Source organism: Ursus arctos, unplaced genomic scaffold, assembly GCF_023065955.2.
Source record: "Ursus arctos isolate Adak ecotype North America unplaced genomic scaffold, UrsArc2.0 scaffold_36, whole genome shotgun sequence".
NCBI classification, from domain to species: domain Eukaryota; kingdom Metazoa; phylum Chordata; class Mammalia; order Carnivora; family Ursidae; genus Ursus; species Ursus arctos.
Window position 1 is genome coordinate 23340178 of NW_026623050.1, and position 25529 is coordinate 23365706.

The 25529-nt window shown below is 35.1% G+C and overlaps 1 protein-coding gene across 6 annotated transcripts in view; it reads left to right on the plus strand.

The window, feature by feature from the left end:
* MINDY2 (MINDY lysine 48 deubiquitinase 2) overlaps nucleotides 1-25529 on the plus strand; it is a 76198-nt gene that overhangs the window by 39303 nt on the left and 11366 nt on the right. For 3 of the 6 annotated variants that reach the window (XM_057306277.1, XM_057306278.1, XM_026518580.4), the window contains exons 5-7: nucleotides 5248-5350; nucleotides 12257-12399; nucleotides 23965-24138. In XM_057306277.1, coding sequence (XP_057162260.1) covers nucleotides 5248-5350; nucleotides 12257-12399; nucleotides 23965-24138 — 420 coding nt within the window. Of the gene's footprint in view, nucleotides 1-5247; nucleotides 5351-12256; nucleotides 12400-18303; nucleotides 18419-23964; nucleotides 24139-25529 lie in introns of those variants that run through there. The other 3 variants (XM_026518582.4, XM_057306279.1, XM_044390967.3) reach the window with 2 other exon arrangements.

Here is a 25529-nt window from a genome sequence, read left to right on the forward strand (position 1 = left end):
TTTGACTGGCTTATTTCACGTAGTATTATACATTCTAGCTCCACCCATGTCATTGCAAATGACAAGAGTTCATTCTTTTTTATGGCTGAGTAATATTCCATTATATATATGTATATATATGTATATGTGTATATATATATGTATACACACACACATATATATACCTATATATTTATACACATACACACACACACACACCCCACATCTTTATCTGTTCATCAGTCGGCATACATTTGGGCTCTTTCCATAATTTGGCTATTGTAGATAATGCTGCTGTAAACATTGGGGTGCATGTATCCCTTTGAATTAGTATTTTTGTATTCTTTGGGTAAATACCTAGTAGTGCAGTTGCTGGGTCATAGGATAGTTCTATTTTTAACTTTTTTAGGAACCTCCATACTGTTTTCCAGAGCAGCTGCACCAGTTTGCACTCCCACCAACAGTGCAAGGGGGATTGTTTCTTGTCTTGTTGATTTTAGCCATTCTGACAGGTGTGAGGTGATATCTCATTGTACTTTTGATTTGTATTTCCCTGATAATGAGTGATGTTGAGTATCTTTTCATGTGTCTGTTAGCCATATGTCTTCTTTGGAAAAATGTCTGTTCATGTCTTCTGCCCATTTTTAAATTGCATTATTTGTTTTTTGGGGGTGTTAAGTTTTATAAGTTGTTTATTTGGATGCTAACCCTTTATCGGATGTCATTTGCAGATATCTTCTCCCTTTCCATAGGTCGCCTTTTAGTTTTGTTGATTGTTTCCTTTGCTCTGCAGAAGCCTTTTATTTTGATGTAGTTCCAGTAGTTTGTTTTTGCTTTTGTTTCCCTTGCCCGAGGAGATGTATCTAGTAAGAAGTTGCTAGGGCTGATGTCAAAAAAGTTATTGCCTGTATTCCCCTCTAGCATTTTTATGGTTTCAGTTCTCACACACTTCACCAGTTTTTCCACTAATCATTGTTGTTGTTGTTATTCTATAATCTAACATTGCATTTAATCATCATATCTTCCTAATCTCCTCCTGTCCATGACATTTTCTCTTGTTTTTTTTTTTCCTGAACCTGACTATACATTCTTTTTATACATTCATGAAATTTATAAAAACTGACCTACTACCGGGCTATAAAGTTTAAGTTTCAGCAAATTTCTAAGGATTGAAATCATATAGAGTATAGAATATCCTCTGACCACGGTGCAATTAAGCTAGAAATCAGTAGAAAAACAATAGAAATTGTTTGGGCCAAAAAGATGGTAGATGAAAGTCAGAGTATATTTTAACCTGCACAATAACCAAATCCATATCAGAACTTGTGAGATTTAGCTAAAACAGCTTTTAGAGGGATTTTTAAAGTCCTAAAGTCATATGTTAATGAATAAGAAAAGATTGAAAGCTAGTAAACTATATATGCATTTTAAGAGCAGAAAGTGTTAAAAAAATCAGAAAAGCAGAAAGTGTTAAAATAGAAAGTAAATATGTAGTAAAAAAGCCTAAAAAAGCTAAAATTCTTCAAATAAACATTCTTCAAAAAGAATTTTAAAATGACGAACAGAAGGGGCACCTGGCTGGCTCAGTTGGTAGAGTATGCGACTCTTGATCTCGGGGTTGTGAGTTTGAGCCCCACACTGGGTATAGAGATTACTTAAAAATAAAATCTTAAAAAAAAAAAAATAAGTTGACAGAAAATGAAATTTTAAAAATACGTCATTTACATAGCATAAGTTCCTAGGAATAAAGCTGACAAAAAGATGTGCAAGATCTCTGTGTGGACAGTTTTAAAATTTGAGAGAAATTATAGACCTGTGTAAATGTAGGTCTCTATTCTTAGATTTTAAGACAATTTATACAGATGTCCGTTCTCTCTAAAGTAAGTTATAGTTTCAGTATGACCCAAACAAAATCCCAGCAGATTTATGGGGAGTAGTTGCAGAATGAGACAAGTGGATTCTACAATTTTTGTGGAAATGCGAAGGTCTGGGAATAGAAGCCATAATATACTTGAAGCAGAACAAGCAGGGAAGACTTGCTCTTCCAGATAGGAAATACTTTAAATATTATAATTAAGAACTAGACCAATGACAGAGAATAGAGAACCCAAAAAGAGCACGCATATATAGACAGAAAGAAGGCACTGTAGAACAACAGGGGAAAGGCAGTCCTTATAATAAAAGGTGCTAAGGGAATTAGGTAGACAGTCAATTCATATTTCTAATTAAGTAGTCAATTAGAAAAGAATGAAATCATTTCCTCCAATTCACAGCATAAAATTCGGTTCCATATGCATTGATGTTTAACTGTAAAAACTAAAACTGCAAAAGTTTGAGTATATATCTGACCTTAATGATAGGAAAGGATTTCTAAACAAATACATTAACCATGAAGAACTTTGGTAAACATGACTACATTAAAATTGAGAACTTGTATTTATTTAAAGAAATGCCAAAGAAAATGTAAAAGCAAGCCCCTGAGAGGATTACAAATTATATAATGAATAAAGAGCTCCTACCAAAAAAAAAATATATATATATATATACATATATATATATATATATATATATATATATATATATAATAGCCCAGTTAAAAAAAGAAAAAGGAGCAAATGATTTGAACAGGCACTTTATAAAAATGGATATCCAAACAACTAGTGAACATATGAACTAGTCATCAGGGAAATGCAAATAAAAACCAAAATGAGATACCACTATACACCCATTAGAACATAGAACAATTAATATTTAAAAGTCTGACAGTACTAAATGTTGGAGAAGGTGTGCAATGTAGAGAATTCTCATTTCCTGCTGATGAGAAAATAAATTGGCTTTCTGCTTTGGAAAGCAGTTTGGAGCTCTATAGCAAAGTTGAGGATAGGCATACCTTCAGACTTAGCAATTTGACAAAACATATTCCTTAGAGAAACTCTTTATATGTAGAGTAGGATAAATGTATAAGGATATTCATGACAGTATTATTTGTCATAGCTCAAAATGTAAGCAACTTTGCCATCAAAAAATGAATGAAAAAAAGATCGTATTATGGTATATCCAAACGGTGGAATACTATAAAATGAAAACAAACAAAGAACAGCTGTACACCACTACATATAACTACCTGGCATGTAATATGTTGGCTTATTTGGTTTGTTGTTTCGTCTTTACTCTAGAATGTAAACTTTATGAAAGCATAGACCATCTCTTTTGTTCACACTTGAGTCTGCAGTTTCTCCAGCAGCACCTAGTACACAGCAGTGCGGAAGAGGCTCCCAAATGAATTAATTGAAGGAAATGCTAATGTAGAGATTTGGCCTATGAAATCTCTGTATTGAAATCTTTGTATTGTTTATTGCTGGTCTATAGAAGTACAATTGATTTTTGTATATTGGTCTCGTATTTTGTGGATTCCTTAGGACTGAAAATTCAGATCCTTTGGAAAGACTTAATGAAGCTGAGTCACTAAGGAAAATTGCTGTAAATAGTAAAGGTGTTAAGAAGAATAATGAAAATCTAAAGGAACTGTGACCTCAGATTGCTTCTTAAGGGTCTAAGTTTTCACTTTAAATCAAAACTGGAAGTCATACTCTTTGTGTTGTTTACATAGAATCGTAAGATTCTGCTTTCAAAGAAAAAGCCTTATTTGGCTCTACATCAAAAGACTGACAAGTAAATACATTGTGGTTTTTTTTTTAAGATTTTATTTATTTATTTGACAGAGAGAGAGACAGCCAGAGAGAGAGGGAACACAAGCAGGGGGAGTGGGAGAGGAAGAAGCAGGCTCCCAGTGGAGGAGCCTGATGTGGGGCTCGATCCCAAAACGCCGGGATCACGCCCTGAGCCGAAGGCAGATGCCCAACGACTGAGCCACCCAGGCGCCCCAATACATTGTGTATTTTAACATGAAATGTTCAAGATGTGTATATAACATTTTTTCACAACTCCCTGCTTTGACTTTTTTCAATTAACTGCTCTTCTCAACAGTCGGTCCCACATTTGTTCAGAGGTTTTTTCCATCCTAGAATTTTTCAGGAACAAAGAAATTATAGCCTAGAGCAGTTTTTCTTCAACTTTGCTATGCAGCAGTGGAATGAAAATTTAGACAACTGAGAAGCAACTTGAGCCTGGAATTTGTTTAGATCTTTTTAACAAGCTCCCCAGTTTGAGAACCATTGTCCAGATTACTATGTGCACAGATGTATGTGAAGACTTGTGGTGTGCAAAGTTCCCCAGTTTGAGAACCATTGTCCAGATTACTATGTGTACAGATGTATGTGAAGACTTGTGGTGTGCAAAGTTCCCCAGTTTGAGAACCATTGTCCAGATTACTATGTGCACAGATGTATGTGACGACTTGTGGTGTGCAAAGTTCCCCAGTTTGAGAACCATTGTCCAGATTACTATGTGCACAGATGTATGTGGTGTGCAAGTGTGAGTATTCAAGAGGGTCATTTGGATGTGGAAAGAAAACATTGGCCCTCTTATCATTGTATTGATTTATATTTGTTCAATTATGTATATATCAATACAATAGTACATGTAAATAGTTGATAAATAAATATATTTTACAGATGGGATGGCAATCAAAACAAGTTGTTTAGACACCAGAAACCCATTTTTCTTTAATAGTCAAAGCAAAGTATAATGGAAGGAGAGTACAGATGCCCAGTTTCATTTTCCTACAGCTTAAAACTTTGCATTTACTTTTCTACTCTACTGCCAAAGACAAAGATTAAACAAGACTCATGAGGCAAATATTATTCCTGATTAATATATATTAACTTTTCTTCAGGTAAATGACATAGTTATGTCTATTTGCATCTCCACTATACTTTGCTAAGAACTAAATAATAAATAAAATGGGAGAACTTTGTTAATCCCATAAATTATCTTTATATCTGCCTTGCTTTAAATGCAAAATATTTGTTTTTTAGAAAAAAAAACTGAAATGTTCGTATTTTTCCTTGTGAAATAGTTTACTTTTTATTTTAAATACTTAAATGCATCTTTACAACCTAAGGAAATAAAGTTGCATGTAATAATCCCATTTCATTATTTTTTGCATAATTGAAATACAGCTAAGCAATATTTTTCGTAATATGTTATAGGGAGCTGTAAACAAAATTAGGAACTGTTGGGTGTTGATTTTCTTTTTCATAAGTAGTATTTTTACATTTAATATTAGAATAAAACCTTAAAGAGTGATATGGGTTTCTTTGTTATTGTATCTTATCATGATTAGTGAGACAGTCATTTGTTTTCTAGATTGATGACATTGTAAAAGCTGTTGGTAACTGCAGCTACAACCAACTAGTGGAGAAGATCATCTCTTGTAAGCAGTCAGACAATAGTGAGCTCGTTAGTGAAGGTGGGTGAGTGCTGCTATTACCTGATTTATTCTTGGCAAAATAACTTGTCTTATAATTTAGTAGCTTTTAAATGTCATAAATAAGACTTCTGAAAAATCCAAATGTTGCTACTTGTAGGAATTAAAAGAAGTAATTATTCATAAAGATACCAGTGAAAGGTTTTTTTCTAGAACCCTTTTCACTTGACTTCTAAAATCAGGCCTGGATTCTACTAAAGTCTTTGGAATCATTTGTTAGCTTTGATATGGTCAATTACCCAGGAGTTATTGATAATTACTTTTTTTTAAAAAAAGGATTATTATTTGGGAGTACTGAGTGAACTTTATAATTCATCTTCTAATTAACTGAAATGAGTGTTATGTACTCAAGTGTTTATTTTAGTAGAGCTCTGCCTTATGTTTCAGTACAATATAGTATATTAAAGCACCATTCCAAATGAAAGTATACCTCTGATCATCAGATTTCCTAATCCCTAACTAATTAAAATTGCTAAATTTATCATCATAGAAGCAGTTTCATGTTTTCTTCTGCTGTGTTCTGGTCGATGAAGGGAAAAGCACATTTGAAACCAGAATGCTGTTAGGAGCCATAGTATTTGGATATACCTTTCCTACAACCCACTTCACTTTCTCATAAATATGCAGAAATACTTTGGCTGCTCTTCTCCTCTGTTTGAAGAGTAAATGAGAGAGAAATCATGAGAAGTAGGGGATGGGCTTCATCATCCTCTGAGACACGATTCTTTTACATTAGGTATAATAAAAGTTGATTGTAATCACCACATTTTAAAAAAATAAAACTAAATGGCTACAAGAGTATGTAAGAACATATGAGAAGATATGTACATGAATCACATACTATATTAATCAGAACCCAAGTAATTATTCAATTATCCATAAGTTTAGCACGTTTATTCAAGAAGCAGGTAGCAAGAAAAGAGTGTATTTTAGTGGAGACTTATTCTAGGTTTTTACTTGCAATATACATAAGTATTCAGGGATATTGATCACTGATCTGTATGACAGCTCTTTCACTGCATCCCAAGGCAACAAAGTTTAACTTTAGGGGAGAGAGGAGCAACAAAAGCTGTTAAAAATACTTCCAGTTAACAAAGTTCCATTCACTTTAACTTTTCATTCCTTACCCAAACTGTCACTACTATATATTCCTAAAAAAACAGACTATAAAGAAAATTACCATGTGTAGATTCCAGCTTTCTCCATAACTTCCAATATGCTATTCGGTAGTAATTGAGGGAACAGGATTTACAAGTATTAACAGATGGAATGATAGCTATATAAGTGATATTTGGGTTAACAGGCTTATAGGGTAGGAATCTATAGGGAACACTTGGTAACAGCATTTTCCCCAAGCCAGGCTGTAATGTAATAAGTAATGTAATATACTTAGGCAGTATGCTAATCAACAAAGTGAACAACAGCAAAAATCCAGCCCCTTCATCACTTCTCCTTTGTCTTGACCTGATGTTACAACTGTTGTTACTATTTCTCTAACATTGATTCCCCAGGGTAACAAAAAACTCTAACTAATTTACGTAGTATTGATACCTTGAGAAGAACTCCTTGATGAGAGCAAGGAAGGAATCACCTCTTTAGTGCTATAGAATTTTGGGGTAATATGTACCAGAATTGATTAATTCCTTGCTATATAAGTTTTGTATGGTAGAATTCTGCATACCAGATTTTTATTATCAAGGAATGATTATATGTAGAATTCAGTAGAATTAAAAAGCTAAACTAGTTTTTTGTTTATAAGAAACTACAAATGTGTGGTCTGTAAAGTAATTATTCAGTTCCAATGGTTACTTGTATAGGCACTAAGAAATGGTATAGGAAAGAAAAGGCCACAATGGATATTTTTTACTTATAATGTAGCAATTTAGCTTCCCCACATTGTTTTCTTCCTCATATTTTATTGGGTATTGTGTTCAGCTGAAGGAGTCTGCTTTCTTTTTGTTTGCCCACAACTATAACTTTCCTTCTGAATCAATAAAACATCCCAAAGGTGGTTTATTCCTAATCCTTCTTTATTAAAAAGTAATAAGCTTTAATCTCAGGTGATAACTACTTGTTTTTTTAATTCAAATATTTCATCTCCATAAGGTGCAGAATACAAGATACATTTTTACTATCATTCTTTTTTGATGAAAAAGCAATGTTATTTAGCTAAATAGAATTAGATATTCTTTCACCTTCTTTCAGGTATTTTTTTTTCTTTTGATGGCAGTACCTTGTAAGTAAAAGTACCAGAATTTTTACATGTACGTAGAGAGTATGTATTACTTGCTACCTCTTTTGGGTGATAGTATTTTTTTAAATCTAGTTATAATGATGGGTATGGCATGGCAGCAAAAATAGGTAAGGAAAGAAAATAGCACAGTACTAGCTGCCAGACTTTACTAGAGCTGGTCATTTAATTCCAGATGCTTTCTCAAGAATAGTTTCTTCTTTAACACTTACTCCTAAGTTTAAAAAAAAAATGCTGAAATAATTCCAGAAAATTCATTCATTCAAATATTTATTGAGCGTTTATCATGTGCCATCAACACTGAAGATTATAGTTTGAATTCATGTTATTTCTGATTAAATGATACTGATTTTCTCTTCTTTTTCTTTTATTTTGAAAACTCACACCCATTAAAAAATTGGAATAGTACAATGATTATATATGCCACCTGAATTCATCAATTATTAACATATTGGAGTTTTGCTTTCTTTCTCTGTTACCACAAACACACACACACACACACATTTTTTTCCTAAATCATGTGAGAATTAGTTGCAAATATCATAGCACTTTACCCATTAATGCTTTAACAGTTGTCTCCTAAAAACAAGAATTCTCCTATGTAGTCAGAATACAGTTATCTCAGGAAATTTAGCATGAATGCAATACTTTGATCTAATATACTGGTCATATTCTCAATTTTCCATTTGTCCCAGTAATGCCCCTTTTAGCTTTGAAGTTTTTTCAGTGTAGGCTCCAATCAAGAATCATTTAATTGTCATTATCAATTTAGCTTCCTGTAATCTAGAACAGATCCCTAATCTTTTTTTCTTTCTTTTCTTTTTTACTTTTTGGTCTTTTCTGATACTGACTTTTCTTAATAGTCCAGGCCAGTTTTTTTGTAGAATAGTCGTCAGTTTGGATTCATTTGATTGTTTCCTCATGAGTAGAATAGGTCATATATTTTTGGTGGGAACAGTACATAGGTGATACTGTGTCTTTCCCAATGCATCAAATCAGGTGGCACAAGATGTCTGGATTATACCATTATTGGTGATGTTGAAATATGATTAAGGTGGTATCTGCCAGATTTTTTTGTTGTAAAGATGTCCTTTGCCTTTTGTAATTAATTAGTAATCTCTGATATTGTGCTTTGAAACTGCATGAATACCCTGTTCCCTAATAATCTTTTAGTCAGTACAATTGGCATTCATTGATTTTTGTCTGAATCAACCATTACTATGGTGGTTATGATATTTCTATTATTCTTTCTACATCTATTAGTTGGCAGTCTTCTGTAAAAATAAAAAGCGTTTTCTCCTCCCCATTAAAATTTTTTTAAATCAATGTAGACTCATAGATTTTTTTATTCAGTGTGTTATAATCCATTATTATCATGACTCTTTTTAATGCTTAGAATTGTCTCAGGTTTATCCGGTGGAATCCTCTCAGCCTGGATCCCATGTTCTTTTAACACATCTTCATTTCTTGAGTACTTCCTTATTCTATGGCACAATAAGGATGTTCTGGTCCCTACCACGTCCCTGGAATCAAAATATATGAGCCCTTGTATTTCAAAGAAAATCTGGGTATTTGTCATATTGAAAGGGATTGTTTTATTGCATCCTCTAGGGGAAAAATATTAATATAATGTATTTGATTTTTGAAAATTGATAGTAGGTGAAATTAGAAAGAAAATCATTGTTTAAAACTATCACAGTGATAAAGTTCTGATTGAGTTTAAATTTGAATGCAAATCTTAAGCAGTGCCAAATCTAGCCAACATTTAAAAATAAGCCAAGTTTCCTTTTCTCCTGTCTTCTCTTTTTGTTCCTTTTTGCCTAATTTTAGTGCCTCTTTTTCTATTTCAGTTTCTTTAAGGCACTTAGTACTTTCTGGTTCTCTAATAGCTCCTCAGTTATGAAGGAAAGTAATTTGATAAATTTAGTATTGAATTTCTGAAACTAAGAAATATTTTCAAACACACTAATGTCAAGAAAACAATTTTTAATTTAAATTTATGTTTAGTAATATAATTTTATTATTACCATTATATTAATTTTTAGCTTACTTTAGTATCATTAATAACAGTATCTATAACATTAAGATTGAAATTTAAGGGGCGCCTGGGTGGCTCAGTTGGTTAAGCATGAGTTCAAGCCCTGTATTGGGCAGGTGGAACCCACTTAAAAAAAAATGAAGTTTAAGCTGAATGTTGCAAATAAACTGTCATTTGAAGTAATGCAGATAAGTTAACTGCTACGTAACACTTAGAATTGTTTACCAAAATTAGTTAGTTAGAAAAGTTGAAACTAGATTAGGCTTTTAAATATTCCATGAAAACCACAGGGGTCATTTTAAGAGTTGGTAAAAGAATTAGGAAACCTTGTTCTCTATAAGTCTAAATTAGGACATGCTTTATAGCTTGGGAGAAATATAATTCAGTTTGCATTTATAATAATCACCACTAAATTTTTTAACTTAATACCAATAATTTTCCTGGGTTCCAGTCTTTACTTTGCTGTAACTAGTTTTATGTCCTTGAGCAAGTCGTGTATTCTCTCTTGAGCTGATAATCCTGTTCTCTAGAAAGAAGTAGCTGAGAAAGACCTTTCTAGTGTAGCATTTTTGAATTTCACACACATGAAATAATGTGAATTCAGTAATCTCCACTCATTTTTTGTATCTTTTTGAAAGGGATTTTTTGAGAGGATATTGTGTGAGCTGTGGGAGGGGTATTTGGAAACATCTTTCTGAAGGAAGCATTTAGTAGTGCAGATATTATATAGAGCTGGTACTTCTCAGCCTAGGTATAGTACTTAGGACTAAAACTGTTATATAGCAAGTGCTTTAGTATAGAACTGATACATTCTACTCAGTAACTAAGTACTTAGCAAAGTAATGATAATAATTGAAGGGGGGAGCTCTTCTAAATGTATAAACCCAAGAAGTTGCAAATGGGCTATAAGTCTCCTTTGGCAGGGGCCTTCTGTATAACTTTTTTGCACTTCCCCTCCAACCTTAACAATTCCTTGGAATAGTGATAGCTTTTTACAACCACTTTGCAGCTTGAAGTGCTTATAGGTTGACACTAAGGGTGAAGGATGGAGAGGGAGTGGAATAAACCTATGTTATCCAGCTGCCTCTGGCCCTACCCAGTTTATTTTCAATTTCTTGTTGAGGTCAGTTTTTTAATGTAGGTTTATCTTTCCTCCCTGTATCTGTACCTCTCTGCTCACTTACAAAACTTTTTAGAGCATTCTCTTCCACCCCACCCCACCCCCACCCCTATTGCTTCTGAGACATTCCTTATTCAAGGAAGGGAGCAAAAGAATGAAGAAAAAGAAGGAAGGAAGAAAAATACAGCCTTTTAAGTTATTTGCACAGATTCTCCTGGTAGTTACGTTCTAAAAGTTGCTGTGAACATTGAATTCATGAATACTGAACCACTGCTCCTAGGGGAAACACGAGATTAAGTTCCTTTGAGCCTCTAGTCACAAGATTTTCATCAACTGATCAATATATAACCTTGTTTTATTTGTATTTCTGTGTGGAGACACCTTATTTAATACATATTGTTGATTTAACATTAAACTCATGGCCAATAGCACTGTAATTAATGTCTGAATGAATCTGCAAAAATATGTGTTTTCTCTGTAAGGCGTATCTCAGCCTTTGACTACCCAGCACTTCAGCAGTATGCTTGGGGGCCATTTTACATACCCCAAAAAGGCATACCTAATAGACTGTGAAAAGTCTGTTTATACTAAGAAAGATGAAACAAGCAGGCAGAACATTGCCTTGTTTGACCTCAGTGGGGAATGTGTGCATTAAGTGACTCAAAATTTTTGCCACTTTGCACATATCCAAGATTGACCCTGAAGCACAGCAAATATTGATTTTGGATTTATAAGTAGATTTTAGTTACTAGGCAAGTTTACAGATATGACAGTGCACAAATAATGAGGATCAACTATACATATATCTTTAAAATTAAACCCCAGAAAACTACTTTATATTTCATTGTGTTTGGAAAAAAAAAGAGATCATTTCTGTCTCTGAACTTTATATATCTACATAATGAGTGGTGTATGTGGGAAGACATTAGGATAAAAATGGCATCCGTTATCCCACTGTTTTCTGCTTGGTCTCACACTTTTAGTTTTTTAAGATAAAAACTGAACAGTTTGTGAATTGAGAATTATTGGGATCTTTGTTAACATCTTTAAGCAACTCAAGTTGTTAAACACCTTTCCTTTGGGAAAGTAGCTGTTGGCATACATATTTTATTCCTACCTATTTTTTAAATTGCTAACTCTTGCCTTCTTATTTGTTTTAATGGGTTTTAGTTTTATTTTGTCTGTATCTTCTATTGATAGCTGCTTGAAATCCTTTTTGGAAGTAGGTGGAGTATAAGTAAATACATTTATTGTTAAAAAGAATTTCACGTAACTGTTTCTTTAGGGTGGAGAATGTCTGTAGACATATCTTCCATAGCAAAATTAGAAAGAAAAATCTTCAGTTTGGAGTCATCATGTTATAGTAGTTAAAATCTTACTTTGATTGGCCTTTCTTCATACTTGGAACACAATGTAAATAGAAAAACTTTTTAATTCTGAAATTATTCTTCCATCTAATACTATGCATTGGTTCCATAGGCTTTGTAGCTGAGCAGTTTCTAAATAACACAGCCACTCAACTGACATACCATGGATTATGTGAACTAACTTCAACGGTTCAGGAAGGAGAACTTTGTGTGTTCTTTCGGAATAATCATTTTAGCACCATGACCAAATACAAGGTATGATATAGAAATAGCTATTTAATTGTTACTCTTAAATTAAAGGAGCTGGATTTAGAGATGTCTTATGATCTACTTCAAAATAAAAAAATTCAGCATAATATTCTTTATTCATCAAATTATGAAGGTAATTATTAAATACTTATTTAGGATGCAATGGATTTGCAATTTAAGTGTTACTTCAGATCAGCTTTTTGTTTTAAGTCTCAACTCCTTTTTCACAGATGACGGCGTAAAAAGTATTATTTCCTTTCTAAGAAAAAAATAAAGATAAACCTTAGAGATAGAACTAGGATCACTAATGATGGATATGTATATTTGAGGGGAAGTTAGAAGAAAGAATCAGGATTTGTCTTTATGATAGTGTTTACTATTATTAAAGTTACCAGTGTGACTTTAAATTCTTCTTATGCCATTTATGGCTCTGCCAAAAATCTTACAGATTTATCCTTTTTGATATCTTTTCATCCATCTCTTCCATTTTTACAGCTGATACTTATTTGAGGAGTTTCTCAACTTACAGGGAGTATTCTGTGGTAGAATACTGCTCTGATCATGTCAATAATATAGCAGAAATGCTCAGTAGCACTCAGTGCCTAGAGGATAAAAATGCAAGGTATTTTCTACTATCCTCCTATGCCAACACTTTGCTTCAGTCATATAGTCTGCCTACTCATTAATAATCCTCTATATTCATACCCACTTTATGCTTTACCATTTCTGCACTTCTACCATCATTTCTTACTCCTTAATTCCTGTTTGAAAAGATCTCAGTCCTTTTAGCCTATCCACCTAGCTTTTAAGAAACATTTCAAGTACTAACTCTCCAGTACAGCTACTCCTTTTCTCTTAAAACCAGTAGTTCTCAACCAGGTCATATGCTAGAACTACCTGGAATCTTTTTAGAAAATACCAATGCCCAGAGCCCACCACCAGCTCAGTTAAATCAGAATGTCTAGAAGTAGGACCTAAGCATCTATATTTTTTAAATGCTCCCCAGGTGATTTAAATGTACAGCTAGTGTTGAGGATCACTGCTTTACCCATTCTCCTCTGAGGAGCTGTTATGAGCCGTGTATTCTTACTTCCCTTATGGATGAGTACCTAGTTACCAGTTTTCTTTTCATGTAAATGTGCCTTCTTTCTCTAAATGAAAGTAAGTGGATTGAAGTCAGAAATCGGGTCTTCATATTTCTTTCACTTTAATCAATGAATTGCACAAAGCAGTGTAAAATAATGATTTGTTTGCTTATATAGGAATACTCTAAGCACTGAGCAATATATGGAATTGTTGAATTGCTATATTGTACACCTCAAACTAATGTAACACTGTATGTTAACTACACTGGAATTAAAATTTTTAAAAATTTTAATTAAAAAAAAAATACTGTAAGGCCCTAGCTCTCCTGTTGTATTAGTTATAGTAGGGGTTCTATTTGTATTGCTCGCGCATTTGAGGTAGATATGTGCTAGGTACAGGCCCAGAGTCATCCATACTTTTCAGAAATTTAAGGCCCCAAAACCTCAGAATCACAATTATTGCTACATAGTGTATATTGCTAAGTCATCTTGCTTTACCTGATCTCTTCAAGTCCACACTTCATTCATTTAACAAGTACTATTAAGCATGATTATGTCAAATATCTATTAAACATGATTATGTCTGGGTGCTCAGCCAAGTACTAGGACTACAGCCTGAGCAAGCTAGGTGGATAGGCTCCTACCATTTAAGGACCCCCGAATTTGACAAGAAACATGTTAAATAATTATACAAATCGTTCTTATTTCTGTCGGGATACACGCTGTAAAGGGTACGTAAACATGCTGTGAGTGCTTTTATTGGGACTTGTAACCTAGCTGGGATGTCAGGAAAGATTTCTTGGGAAGGTAACATTTAAACTGAGACTTGGGGGCACCTGGGTGGCTCAGTCGGTTAAGTGTCTGCCTTCAGCTCTGGTCATGATCTCGGGGTCCTGCGATCCAGCCAACATCAGGCTTCTTGCTCAGTGGGGAGCCTGCTTCTGCCTTTCCCTCTGCCTGCCACTCCCCCTGCTTGTGCTCTCTCGCTCTCTCAAATAAATAAATAAAATCTTTTTAAAAATTAAAAAAAACCTGAGACTTGAAAAATGAATCTTTTAGGAGTTTAATCAGTTAGCAAAAAAAGGATTAACTAAGCAGATAGAACATGTGTGTGCAAAGGCCCTGAGAAGGGAAAGAACTTAAGAAATTCTTAAGAAATTAAGTTCTTAAGAAATTAAAATAAGGCCTGTGTGGTTGAAGCATTGAAATTAAGAGGCATGATACAAGACTAAAAAGATAGGCAGGTACCAGATCTTGTAGAGTCTTGAGTTAAGAGGAGAAACACACCTTGGTTTCCTGATGGCCCAGTGGTTCTTTTTGTTTTCTTTTTTTCTTCTTTTCTTTTTTTCTGGGGGGAGGGGAGGCTCAGCAGGGGTGAGATAGTTCAATGGGAAAACAAGATCTCTGGCTGTCATTGGTCGTTGTTATGCAACCGCCCCAGGCTAAACTGTAGATGTTCTCTTTTCTGTGAAGGCCATATCCCTGACCAGAAGTCCTTTACTAGTCAGCTAGGTATTGCCAATATTCTTTCGTGGTTGGGGAACGGGTACCTCTCCTCAAGCACTTTCTACCCTGTGTCTGTTTCTGGACAAAGTATACATTTCTGTGAGAGAATGATAAGTCAGAAAATGGGTGCATTCTGCTGTTTCTCTGCTTCCGCGTTTTTCTCAGTAAACCTTAATTCTGTGGCAAAACAGTGTATCCAAGGTGTTGTGTTATCTCCCTGATCCCTTTGTACAACATGAAGGTGCTTTGGACTTTTGGGCAAATGTGGTTGTGGATTTAGTTAGGAGACTCTTACGGGGGCCAAATAAGATGTTACAGTGACTTGGACTAGGATGGTAAAGAAATGGAGAGTAGAAAGAGCCCATAGACATTTAGGAGGTATAATCTACCAGATTTGGTGATTAAGATGTAAAAACTAAGAAAGAATGGTTTCTGGGCTCTGAGCATGAAGAACTGGATAAATGGTGGTGCTCTTTATTGACACCGAGAACACTGAAGAGAAGACAAATAGCATGAAATCAGCCTTGGAACTGTTAGAGCTGCTTCTGAGGCACACCTCCAAGTGGAGATGTGGGGTAAATGTTCAGGACTGGAGTAATTTTTGTGTATAAATGGTAATTTGGGGAGAGGAGAAGATTTGCAAGGAAAATAAAGAAGGAGGAGAAAAGACAAGACTTAGGACAGAGGTTTAAGGAGTGCCAGTATTTAAGGGTCAACTAAAGGAGTATGAACAAGCAAAGGAGACTGAGAAAGAAAAGAAGAAAAGGAAAATCTAAAGAATATGGTATCGTGTAAGACAACAGGGAGAGAGTATTTCAAGAAGACTGGAGATCTCAGTTGTTAAAGGCTGTTGAGAAGATGAGAACACTGGGGGGAGACGTGATACGGATTTCATTGTATCTTTTAGAGAATGGTGGAAGCAGAAAAAACTCAATTTGAATTGATTAGGAAGGGGAAGTCAGGAACTAGAAACAGATGATAGGAAACTGTTTGAAACTGCCTGTGAGGGGGGCATAGACATAATGGCTCATAGCTGTAGTGGAGTATGGAATCCAGAAGAGTTTTTTTGTTTTTTAATATGAGAGACTTGATCATGTTTCAGTATTGAAACGTGACTCAATAGAGAGAGAAAGGTTGAAGATTCAGGAGAGAAGATAATTGATAGAAGGCTCCTGAGAAGGTGAGAAAGGATAGAAATTTTCACAGGCAAAGGGGATTAACCCTTGATTGAAAAAGAGACCTCTTCGTTGTAAAGGAGGGAAAGAGTAGACTATGAATACAGCTAATTTATAGATTTGATGGCAGAAAGTAGAGAAAGCTACTGTTTAAATGCTTCTAGTTTCTATTATTATTTGGAAGACAAGATCATTTACTAAGATTGAGTAGTTTGGTAACAGATTTGAAGGGGGTAGTTTGAAATAGTCTTTACAGCATGTGGGAGAAAGTTCTAATTAGAGAAATTAAGAAGGTAATAATTACATTAATATACTAATTATTAATAATAATAATAATAAGTATTAATTATATATTGATTTTTTTCTGCAAAAGTATTCATCAGGGTATAGGCATGGCAAAAGGAGCTAGCTTGTTATTCTAGAGTTGGGACTTTAAGTGGGTGCAATAAAGAATAGAAAACCAAAGGAGTTTAGGAACATCATTCTTCATTCTTCACTAAGGTAATCCTATTTTTATAGAAGGGACAAATGGGAACAACTATCTTGGTGGTCAGTCACTGAGAGAAGTGCTTAGTTTCCGTTGTTTATTGTAGTGGCCAATAAACTGAAACAGTAACACCACTTTTTTGTTTTTTATTATGAAAAACTGCAAACTTAGAGAAAAGTAATGAGACTAGTTTAATGTGTGCCTATTATACTCATAACTTTCAACAATTTTGATATTTACTGTTTTCATCTGTTTTTGTATTTTTGCTTATACTTCAATATGCATCTCTAAACAAGAACATATTCCTTTCAAATCACAGTACCATTACTGCATCTAACAAAATTAACTATAATTTTTAATATCATCTAATACCCAAGCCATATTCAAGTTTCCCATTTGTCCCCCACATTGTTTTATAGATGATTTGTTCAAACCAGGGTCTAATCAAGGAACATGCATTATATTTGGTGAAGTAACTCCATTTAATATGATGCAAATCTTGTGTTTTCCAGGGATCTTGTAGGCCTGTGAACTATTTATTTATGCCCCATTACAATCCTCTCCGTCCTATTTCCTGTATTCCCATTGACCTATCCAATCCTGAGGGTCTGTAAATAAGACATTGCTTTACGTCAGGCAGAATACTTAATGAGTACATTCTTTTTTTTTTTTTTTAATAAGAGCATTCTGGGGGTTTTTTTCCTTTAAGATTTATTTATTTATTTTAAAGAGAAAGTGCGTGAGCAGGAGGAGGCATAGAGGGAGATGGAAAGGGAAGGAGAATCTCTAGCAGACTCCCCACTGATCACTGAGGTGGCCACAGAGGGGCTTGATCCCATGACCCTGAGAGTTCATGACCTAAACTGAAACCAAGAGTCTGACGCCTAATGGACTGAGCCACCCAGGCACCCCAATGAGTACATTCTTATATATAAGAGTCAGAGACACTTTCCCTCCTCATTGACCCAGTGGCTGATTAACTGATTTACAGCAAAATCTGTAACATTTCTTTGGCTGTTGGTGTAGAGCTAGAAGCCCTAAAAGAATACTTAATAAAGTTTAGGGAAGGCGTTCCTCCAACATGGTATCCATTTGCTTGGTAAGGAAATTGGATATAAGATTGTGCCCTGGTTCTATTAAACCTGTTCAGCATTAAAACTGTTCTTCTCTACCACTAATTTCTGGTTGTGAAGAGTTTCTGTAGTTCTTTAAAAATTGGAGCCCCAGGGAATCTGTAATCTAATAAGGATATAAGTAAGGAAAAACTATAAAGCTGCTTTTTCAAACAAGATATGGCTACTTTAACACTATATTAGGTCTTCATTACATTTCACTTTTGAAGACCCCTGAGATTTTAGGGTCATTTTATGTATTCATATTTAATGATTACTTTATTTCCCATCTTCCTACCCCTGTGAATTCTTTGGAATACCTATAGTATAAATACAGTTCATCCCATAGAATTCCAGATATACTTCAACAAAAAATAAATTTAACATAGAATACTTGCTACTAAGATAAATGGTGTCTATAACTAGTACCCTATAATAATAAATTATGTAATATTAAATTATTTATATAAATAGTAAATTGATAATATCATATGTGTCTATAATTGTATTTTTATTTGTGGGGCTTATCTTTATGTGCTTTGCAGAAAGGATCTTTATGCTTTCTGATACCCATGTCATATCATATGCCATTATCATCCCAGGACCAAGACCTACAAGGAGGAAGTCCATGTTGGCAGGACAAAGGATTACCTAGGAAAGGTCATTTACAGTTTCCTTATTGGTTGTATTATTTCTTTAGGAACTTTCTAAACTCTAATTTATGTGTAGAAGTCTTTTTTCATTTAAAATCTTTTGAAACTCTAGAGGTATATGAGCTATGGACTTTTATTTGACCAAAGGGAAGGTATATGTCTATTATAATGTTCTCCAGTACTCATCTTTGTTCTAACACCTCTCTTTAGACACTGAATAGAGGCAGAGGCAAATTCTCTGTTACGTTAGACTTTTTGATGACTCTCTGTAAAGCACTGAAGATTATAGATATTTCTAAAACCTGTACCTGGACAAAGTATTCTCTCTTTACTGACTTTATGGTTCCATCTTCATAGACTTTTTATTAGGCTTCCTGCCATTACAAAGTCACAATTGTTGTGTTAGTCAAATTGACTTTGTTCCCCCTGAATAATAGCTACCAGTCGACCTCACACTTCTCAACTACCTAACTTAGCATGATCTATGGTTTTGATTGCACAGCCTCTCATGATATTTTCCCTAACCATAGATATTAATTGACTTCCTGTTATTGGAAAGTCCTCCTGCCATTCCTAGTTTTGTGATTTATCGTTACTAACCCCTGGACAAGGACCTGTGCTGTTTCTTCTCATCGCTAGGAAAATAATCAAGTCCAGCTCTTGCTAGCTAATAGCACCCTCCATGAATCCTTTTTTAAACTCTTCATCCCTCGTCTGTCCATCAGGAACAAATATATATACCAATTTCTGCTGTCACTTATGTTACCTTGCTCCATGTACTTCCACTTAATCTTGTATAATTAAACCGGGCCGATTATCTTGGCAATTCCATAATGAATACATGATCCTTTGAGATTTGTGCATCAACATAACTAGATTAGGATCTGAAAGCAGCAGGGAGGAGATCCTAGTGAGAGAACAGATGCTTTCAGGGCCATTCCTGTGGTTCCAGCTAGCGAGGTGAGTTTTTTATCCAGGCAGGAAATTTGAAAGTAAAAAAATGAGTTATAAATAAACTACCCTTATAGGTCTATTTCTAGGAAAGACCTTGTAGGTCTGTTTTGCTTCTCATATTATCTATATGTTCATGACTGTTAGATTGTTATATATATAATTCTATGTCTAAGATCTAGTTACTCCATTTTATTCTTTTTTTAAAAAAGATTTTATTTATTTATTTGACAGAGATAGAGACAGCCAGCGAGAGAGGGAACACAAGCAGGGGGAGTGGGAGAGGAAGAAGCAGGCTCCTAGCGGAGGAGCCTGATGTGGGGCTCGATCCCAGATTGCCGGGATCACGCCCTGAGCCGAAGGCAGACGCTTAACCGCTGTGCCACCCAGGCGCCCCGAGTTACTCCATTTTATTCTTATGATCCTTCTCCATTCTCTAATACTTCTGCTTTCTTTTTAGTAGGGTAAACTGTAAATTGCCTGGCACATCACTTAGCTTCTAGAACTTTGGATTATATCATGACATCTGTGTAGCTGTCTCCCCATCATGACACCCTTTTTTTGTTGTTGTTTCTATTCATGACTTCTTAATCATCCCTTATCCATGTCAGCCTTTCTATCCATGTCATAACTGTTTCTTCTACCTCTTGGCTTTAATTACTCACATTTCTCTGGAGTATATTCAAAACCAGGGTTTTTGAGGTTGGCTTTTGTTTGTTTGCATTTTTACTTTTCATGTAGGTATTAGAAGTGAAAAGTAGTTTAGAGGGAGATACTAGTTCTAAATAAGTGCTAAGTCCATTTTAAATAAATCTGTTCTCTTTTCTCTTTGACCAAGACTATATTGGGATTTTTCCCCCCACAGAAGGCTACATTTAAGTAAAAGTTCAGTTATTTTAGTATTATTTAATGTAGTTATTTTTCAGAGGTGGTGGATACATCAGAAATTGTTACATTAAGAGGTGGCAGGGGTGAGGAATATAGAATGTAGAAACAGACTAAGACAAGTGATAGATTCCATAGTGTAGGCAGAGAGATTCATCTTTTTCTTCTAAATAGGAGGCAGGAAAAGGCAATAGATACAGAAACTGAGATAGATTTAGGTAGTAGTATTCATAAATATAGTATTTTATATTCATTAAACATTATGTGCCTTGCATTGTGTTAAACACTTAACATGCATTGTCTCATTTAATTTTCACAGCTTCCCTATGGGGAGTGGATATTATTACTACCACTCTACAACTGAACGAACAGGCTTACAGGCACTAAGTAACTTGCCCAAGACCATTCAGTTTGTTAGCAGCTCCAATATGACTTTGAAGCCCACACTCAATAGCTCTGCCTCTCTGGATGGATAAGAAAGCTATTTGTAGCTGAGAGAGATGCTTGCTTGTTAAGTAGAAGTAAAATTGATCTTCTAATTTATAAAATATCTTAGAAATTCTCTGGTTGAACTGCCTCTATATCACTTTATAATAAAGAAAAGAAAACTGAGGTCCAAAGACATTAAGTAATTTGAATCCAAGCTAATCAACCAAAAATATTTGGGCAGTACTTTCCTCCATATTTAAAGGCTGGAATTACATAATTAATTTTTTTATACATTTGACAAGTTTTCTATTTTAACAGTTTACAAATTGTGATGATATTGTCATGTATGTTGTTAATACAGGTAACTCATACTCTGTATAGGACTAATTTATCAGGGTATTTTATTTATTTATTTTTTGAAGACTTAATGAGAGAGAGAGAGCATGAGCAAGGGGGAGGGGGCAGAGGGAGTGGGAGAAGCAGACTCCCCACTGAGCAAGGAACCCAACACAGGACTCCATCCCAGGACCCCAGGGTCATGGCCTGAGCCAAAGGCAGATGCTTAACAAACTGAGCCACCCAGGTGCCCCTATCAGGGTATTTTAGATAGAATAGTTTTTCAGGGGCGCCTGGGTGGCTCAGTCGTTAAGCCTCTGCCTTCAGCTCAGGGCGTGATCCTGGAGTTCTGGGATCGAGCCCCACATCAGGCTCCTCCACTGGGAGCCTGCTCCTTCCTCTCCCACTCCCCCTGCTTGTGTTCCCTCTCTCGCTGGCTGTTTCTCTCTGTCAAATAAATAAATAAAATCTTAAAAAAAAAAAAGTTTTTCATTCTGATTTGGTGATCCAGTTGCCCAGTTTATAAAAAATTATCCAATATATTATTTTCATATAATACTAAATAATTTATATACATTTTATACATTAATACCTAATTTAAGAATTTCATATATGCATCCTTTATTAGTTATTTTTTTGAAATTAGTATTTAGAGGCTGGTGAGTAAGATTTTAGGAAGAAGATTCAAGGCTTAGAAAAGAATGCTTTGACTAGATAATGTAGCAAAAGTTCTAGGAGATAAAAGCAAAACTATTCCTTTTTTTTTTTTTTTTTTTGAAGATTTTATTTATTTTTGTGTCAGAGAGAGGGAGAATGCACATGAGTGGGGGGGAGGGTACAGAGGGAGAAGCAGACTCCCCGCTGAGCAGGAAGCCCAATGCAGGATTCAGTCCCAGGACCCTGGGACATGACCTGAGCTGAAGGCAGACGCTTAACCAACTGAGCCACCCAGGCTCCCCAGTTACTTGGTTTTTTAAAGCTTCAGAGTTTCTTCAATGATTTCTTGTCATTGTAAATGGCAAGATTTCATTCCTTTTTATGGCTCAGTAATATTCCTCTGTGTGTGTGTGTGTGTGTGTGTGTGTGTGTGTGTGTATCACAACTTCTTTATCCATTCATCAGTCAATGGACATTTGGCCTCTTTCCATAATTTGGCTGTTGTGGATGCTGCTGCTATAAACATAGGGGTGCATGTATCCCTTCAAATCAGTGCTTCTGTGTCATTTGGGTAAATACCCAGTAGTGCAATTGCTGGGTCATAGGCTAGCTCTATTTTTAACTTTTTGAGCAACCTCCATACTGTTTTCCAGAGTGGCTGCACCAGTTTGCTTTCCCACCAACAATGTAAGAGGATTCCCCTTTCTCTGCATCCTCGCCAGCATCTCCTGTGTTGTTAATTGTAGCCATATTTACGGGTGTGAGGTGATACCTCATCATAGTTTTGATTTGCATTTCCCTGATGATGAGTGATGTTGAGCATCTTTTCATGTGTCTGTTAGCTGTCTGTATTTCTTCTTTGGAAAAATGTTCATTTTTTAACTGGATTATTTGGGTTTTTTGGATGTTGAGTTGTACAAGTTCTTTATATACTTTGGATACTAACCCTTTGTCCCAGATGGCATTTACAAATATCTTCCCCTGTCCCAAATGTTGCCTTTAGTTTTGTTGATTGTATCCTTCATTGTGCAGAAGATTTTTATCTTGATGAAGTCCCAGTAGTTTATTTTTGCTTTTGTTTCCCTTGCCTCAGGAGATGTATCTAGTAAGAAGTTGCTAAGGCCGATGTCATAGAGGTTACTGCCTGTGTTCTCCTTTAGTATTTTTATGGTTTCAGGTCTTACATTTAGGTCTCTCAACCGTTTTGAATTTATTTTTGTGTATGGTGTAAGAAAGTGTTCCAGTTTCATTCTTCTGTGTGTTGCTATCCAGTTTTCCCAACACTGTTTGTTGAAGAGACTGTCTTTTTTCCATTAGATATTCTTTCCTGCTTTGCTAAATATTAGTTTACCACATAGTTGTAGTTCTATTCAGTGATTTCTCTAACCCTACCATGAAACTTTGTAAAGGAATTTCTTATTCTTAATTATTAAGATTGTGATGAGAGAACATGAGAAACATGAATCTTGTGCAACCAGAAATACTGTACTAACCAGTGGGAACCCTGAGCAAGTAAATGAACGTCATATCTTTGGCAGATCTGAAGAAAAAATGGCTTATAAACCTTATATGGTATAGTAGGGACGCTTTACATATAACGAGTTAGAGCTAATGCATATGAAAAATTAGAGGTCGGTACTAAATTCTGTGGTAGTGACTATAAATACAACTTAATTCATTAGTTGATTCAGTAAATATTAGGCTTCAATTTTATGATGCACCTTACTAGATTTAACTAGATTTAAAAATATAGTTTGGGAATGAGGCAGGGAAACACATCATGGCACAGTGTGATTCGATGCACCAATAGAAACAAGTATAAAGTACTGTTGGTACATAAAGAGCAGCTAATGGTGCTAGCAGAAAAAGAAAAAATTGGTATGGATTGAATTAGTCATATGGGCTCAATTTTTTATTTAATAAACAGGTAGTGTTATATCATTTTATTGTGGCTGTGTCTTGTTATCTGATATGTGTTTAAGGAATTTGTATAGTATATTTCTATATTATGAAATGAGATTGTAAACCCCCAAAGGCTTATTTATGAGTCATGTAGTAGTTGAGCCTGCCAGCAGCTTCCTACTTCTCGTTATACTGCAGTATACCAATTATAAACTATATTCAAAGCCAGATAGACCTAATTCAGTGAACAAATAAGGTGTCTACTTTGCCTACTATTTATTATATCTAACTAGTAGGAATAAGTAATATGCTTTAAACATACAGGTAATAAAATTTCCCTTAAGTGTTAATTAGTTTTGGGCAATTTAACAGTCCTTTTTCTATCTTATTAAGGGTCTACTGTATTTGCTGGTAACAGACCAGGGGTTTCTTACTGAAGAAAAAGTTGTTTGGGAAAGCCTACACAATGTAGATGGTGATGGAAATTTCTGTGACTCAGAATTCCATCTGCGGCCTCCTTCAGATCCTGAAACCGTATACAGAGGACAGCAAGATCAGATAGATCAGGTAAATTTGTCTTCTTCATATAGTTTAAAATGCTCTTGCTTTCGGGGCACCTGGGTGACTCAGTCAGTTAAGCGTCTGACTTTGGCTCAGGTCCTGATCTCAGGGTCCTGGGATAGAGCCCCGCATGGAGTCTGCTTGACCCTCTGCCCCTCCCCCTGCTCTTGCTTGCTCTCTCAAATAAATAAATAAAATCTTTTTAACAGAATAAAAAATAAAATGCTCGTTCCTTTCAAATGTGAATTTTGAACTAAAGATTTATTTTGTGATATTCCTGACGTTTCCTGAATCAGTAAGTGATCATTTGACATATTATACATTGATTATACACTTTGGTTCAGAAGGCCAGATTATATTGAAATGTGAAGGCCCTGGTACAGTTTGAACTCTATTCTAAACTGTAATAGGAAAGCTATGCCAAGTGTTAAACGTGGAAGTGAGATGATCTACTTTACCTTTTTGAAAGGCTACTATGTGAAGAATGCACAGGTATAAACAGAGACTAGCAATTCAAGCAGGAGGTGACAATGGCTTAGCCATGGTGGTAGAGATGAGCTGAGCACAGATTAGAGATATATTTTGGCTAGTCAGAAAAAGTAGAAAACTAAGAGAGGGTAAAAAAGTGGGTGGGTATTCTAAGCCTTAGAGTTCAGGGCAAGCAGACACTTAGAGCAAGAGCTGCACTAATGAGTGGAATTCTCATTTAGAACTGAGACAGGTGAGATCTTTGCCTGCTATAGGTGGGCAGTCTTAGAGCCACAAGCGTATTTATTACTGGAAGTATAACAATGATGTGACTTCTTCCTCGACTGAGGCGGAAATATACGTGTTTCTGATACTGATAACGATTTAAGTACATAGAGACTGTTCATTTAGCCAATATTCATTGAGTAGTTGTGTTCCTGGCACTATTAACAAGGTCCTGGAGACTCTAAGATAAATCATTTAGTCCTGTCCTGAAAAATTCTACAGTCTAACAAAGAGGCAAATATTTGACCAACTAGTAAGTGTATGTTAAGTTCTATAATGGCACTTTGAATAGTAAGCTATGAGCACACGGAAGAATATGCGATTCAAACAAATGCTGATCTTTCTAGGACTTTTGGAAGTTAAGTATTCAAATAGCTATAACAAATACATGCTCATTTTCCTTCAGAAGCTTTATAGGGGCATTTAAAAAATATTACTTGAGAGAAACATGCAAGATTTTTCTAACACTGCATGTAGAAAATATCAGAGCAGAGGGAATGAAGGTAAACCAATAGATTGCTACAGTAGTAAAGGTGTAAGATGCTGAGAAAAAAAGATATAGCATAGTGTCTGTGAAAGGTGCAAGGAAAGAGTGGATTTAAGACTATGGGACTTGGCAAAGAGCAGTTTAAAGAAGTGAGCAG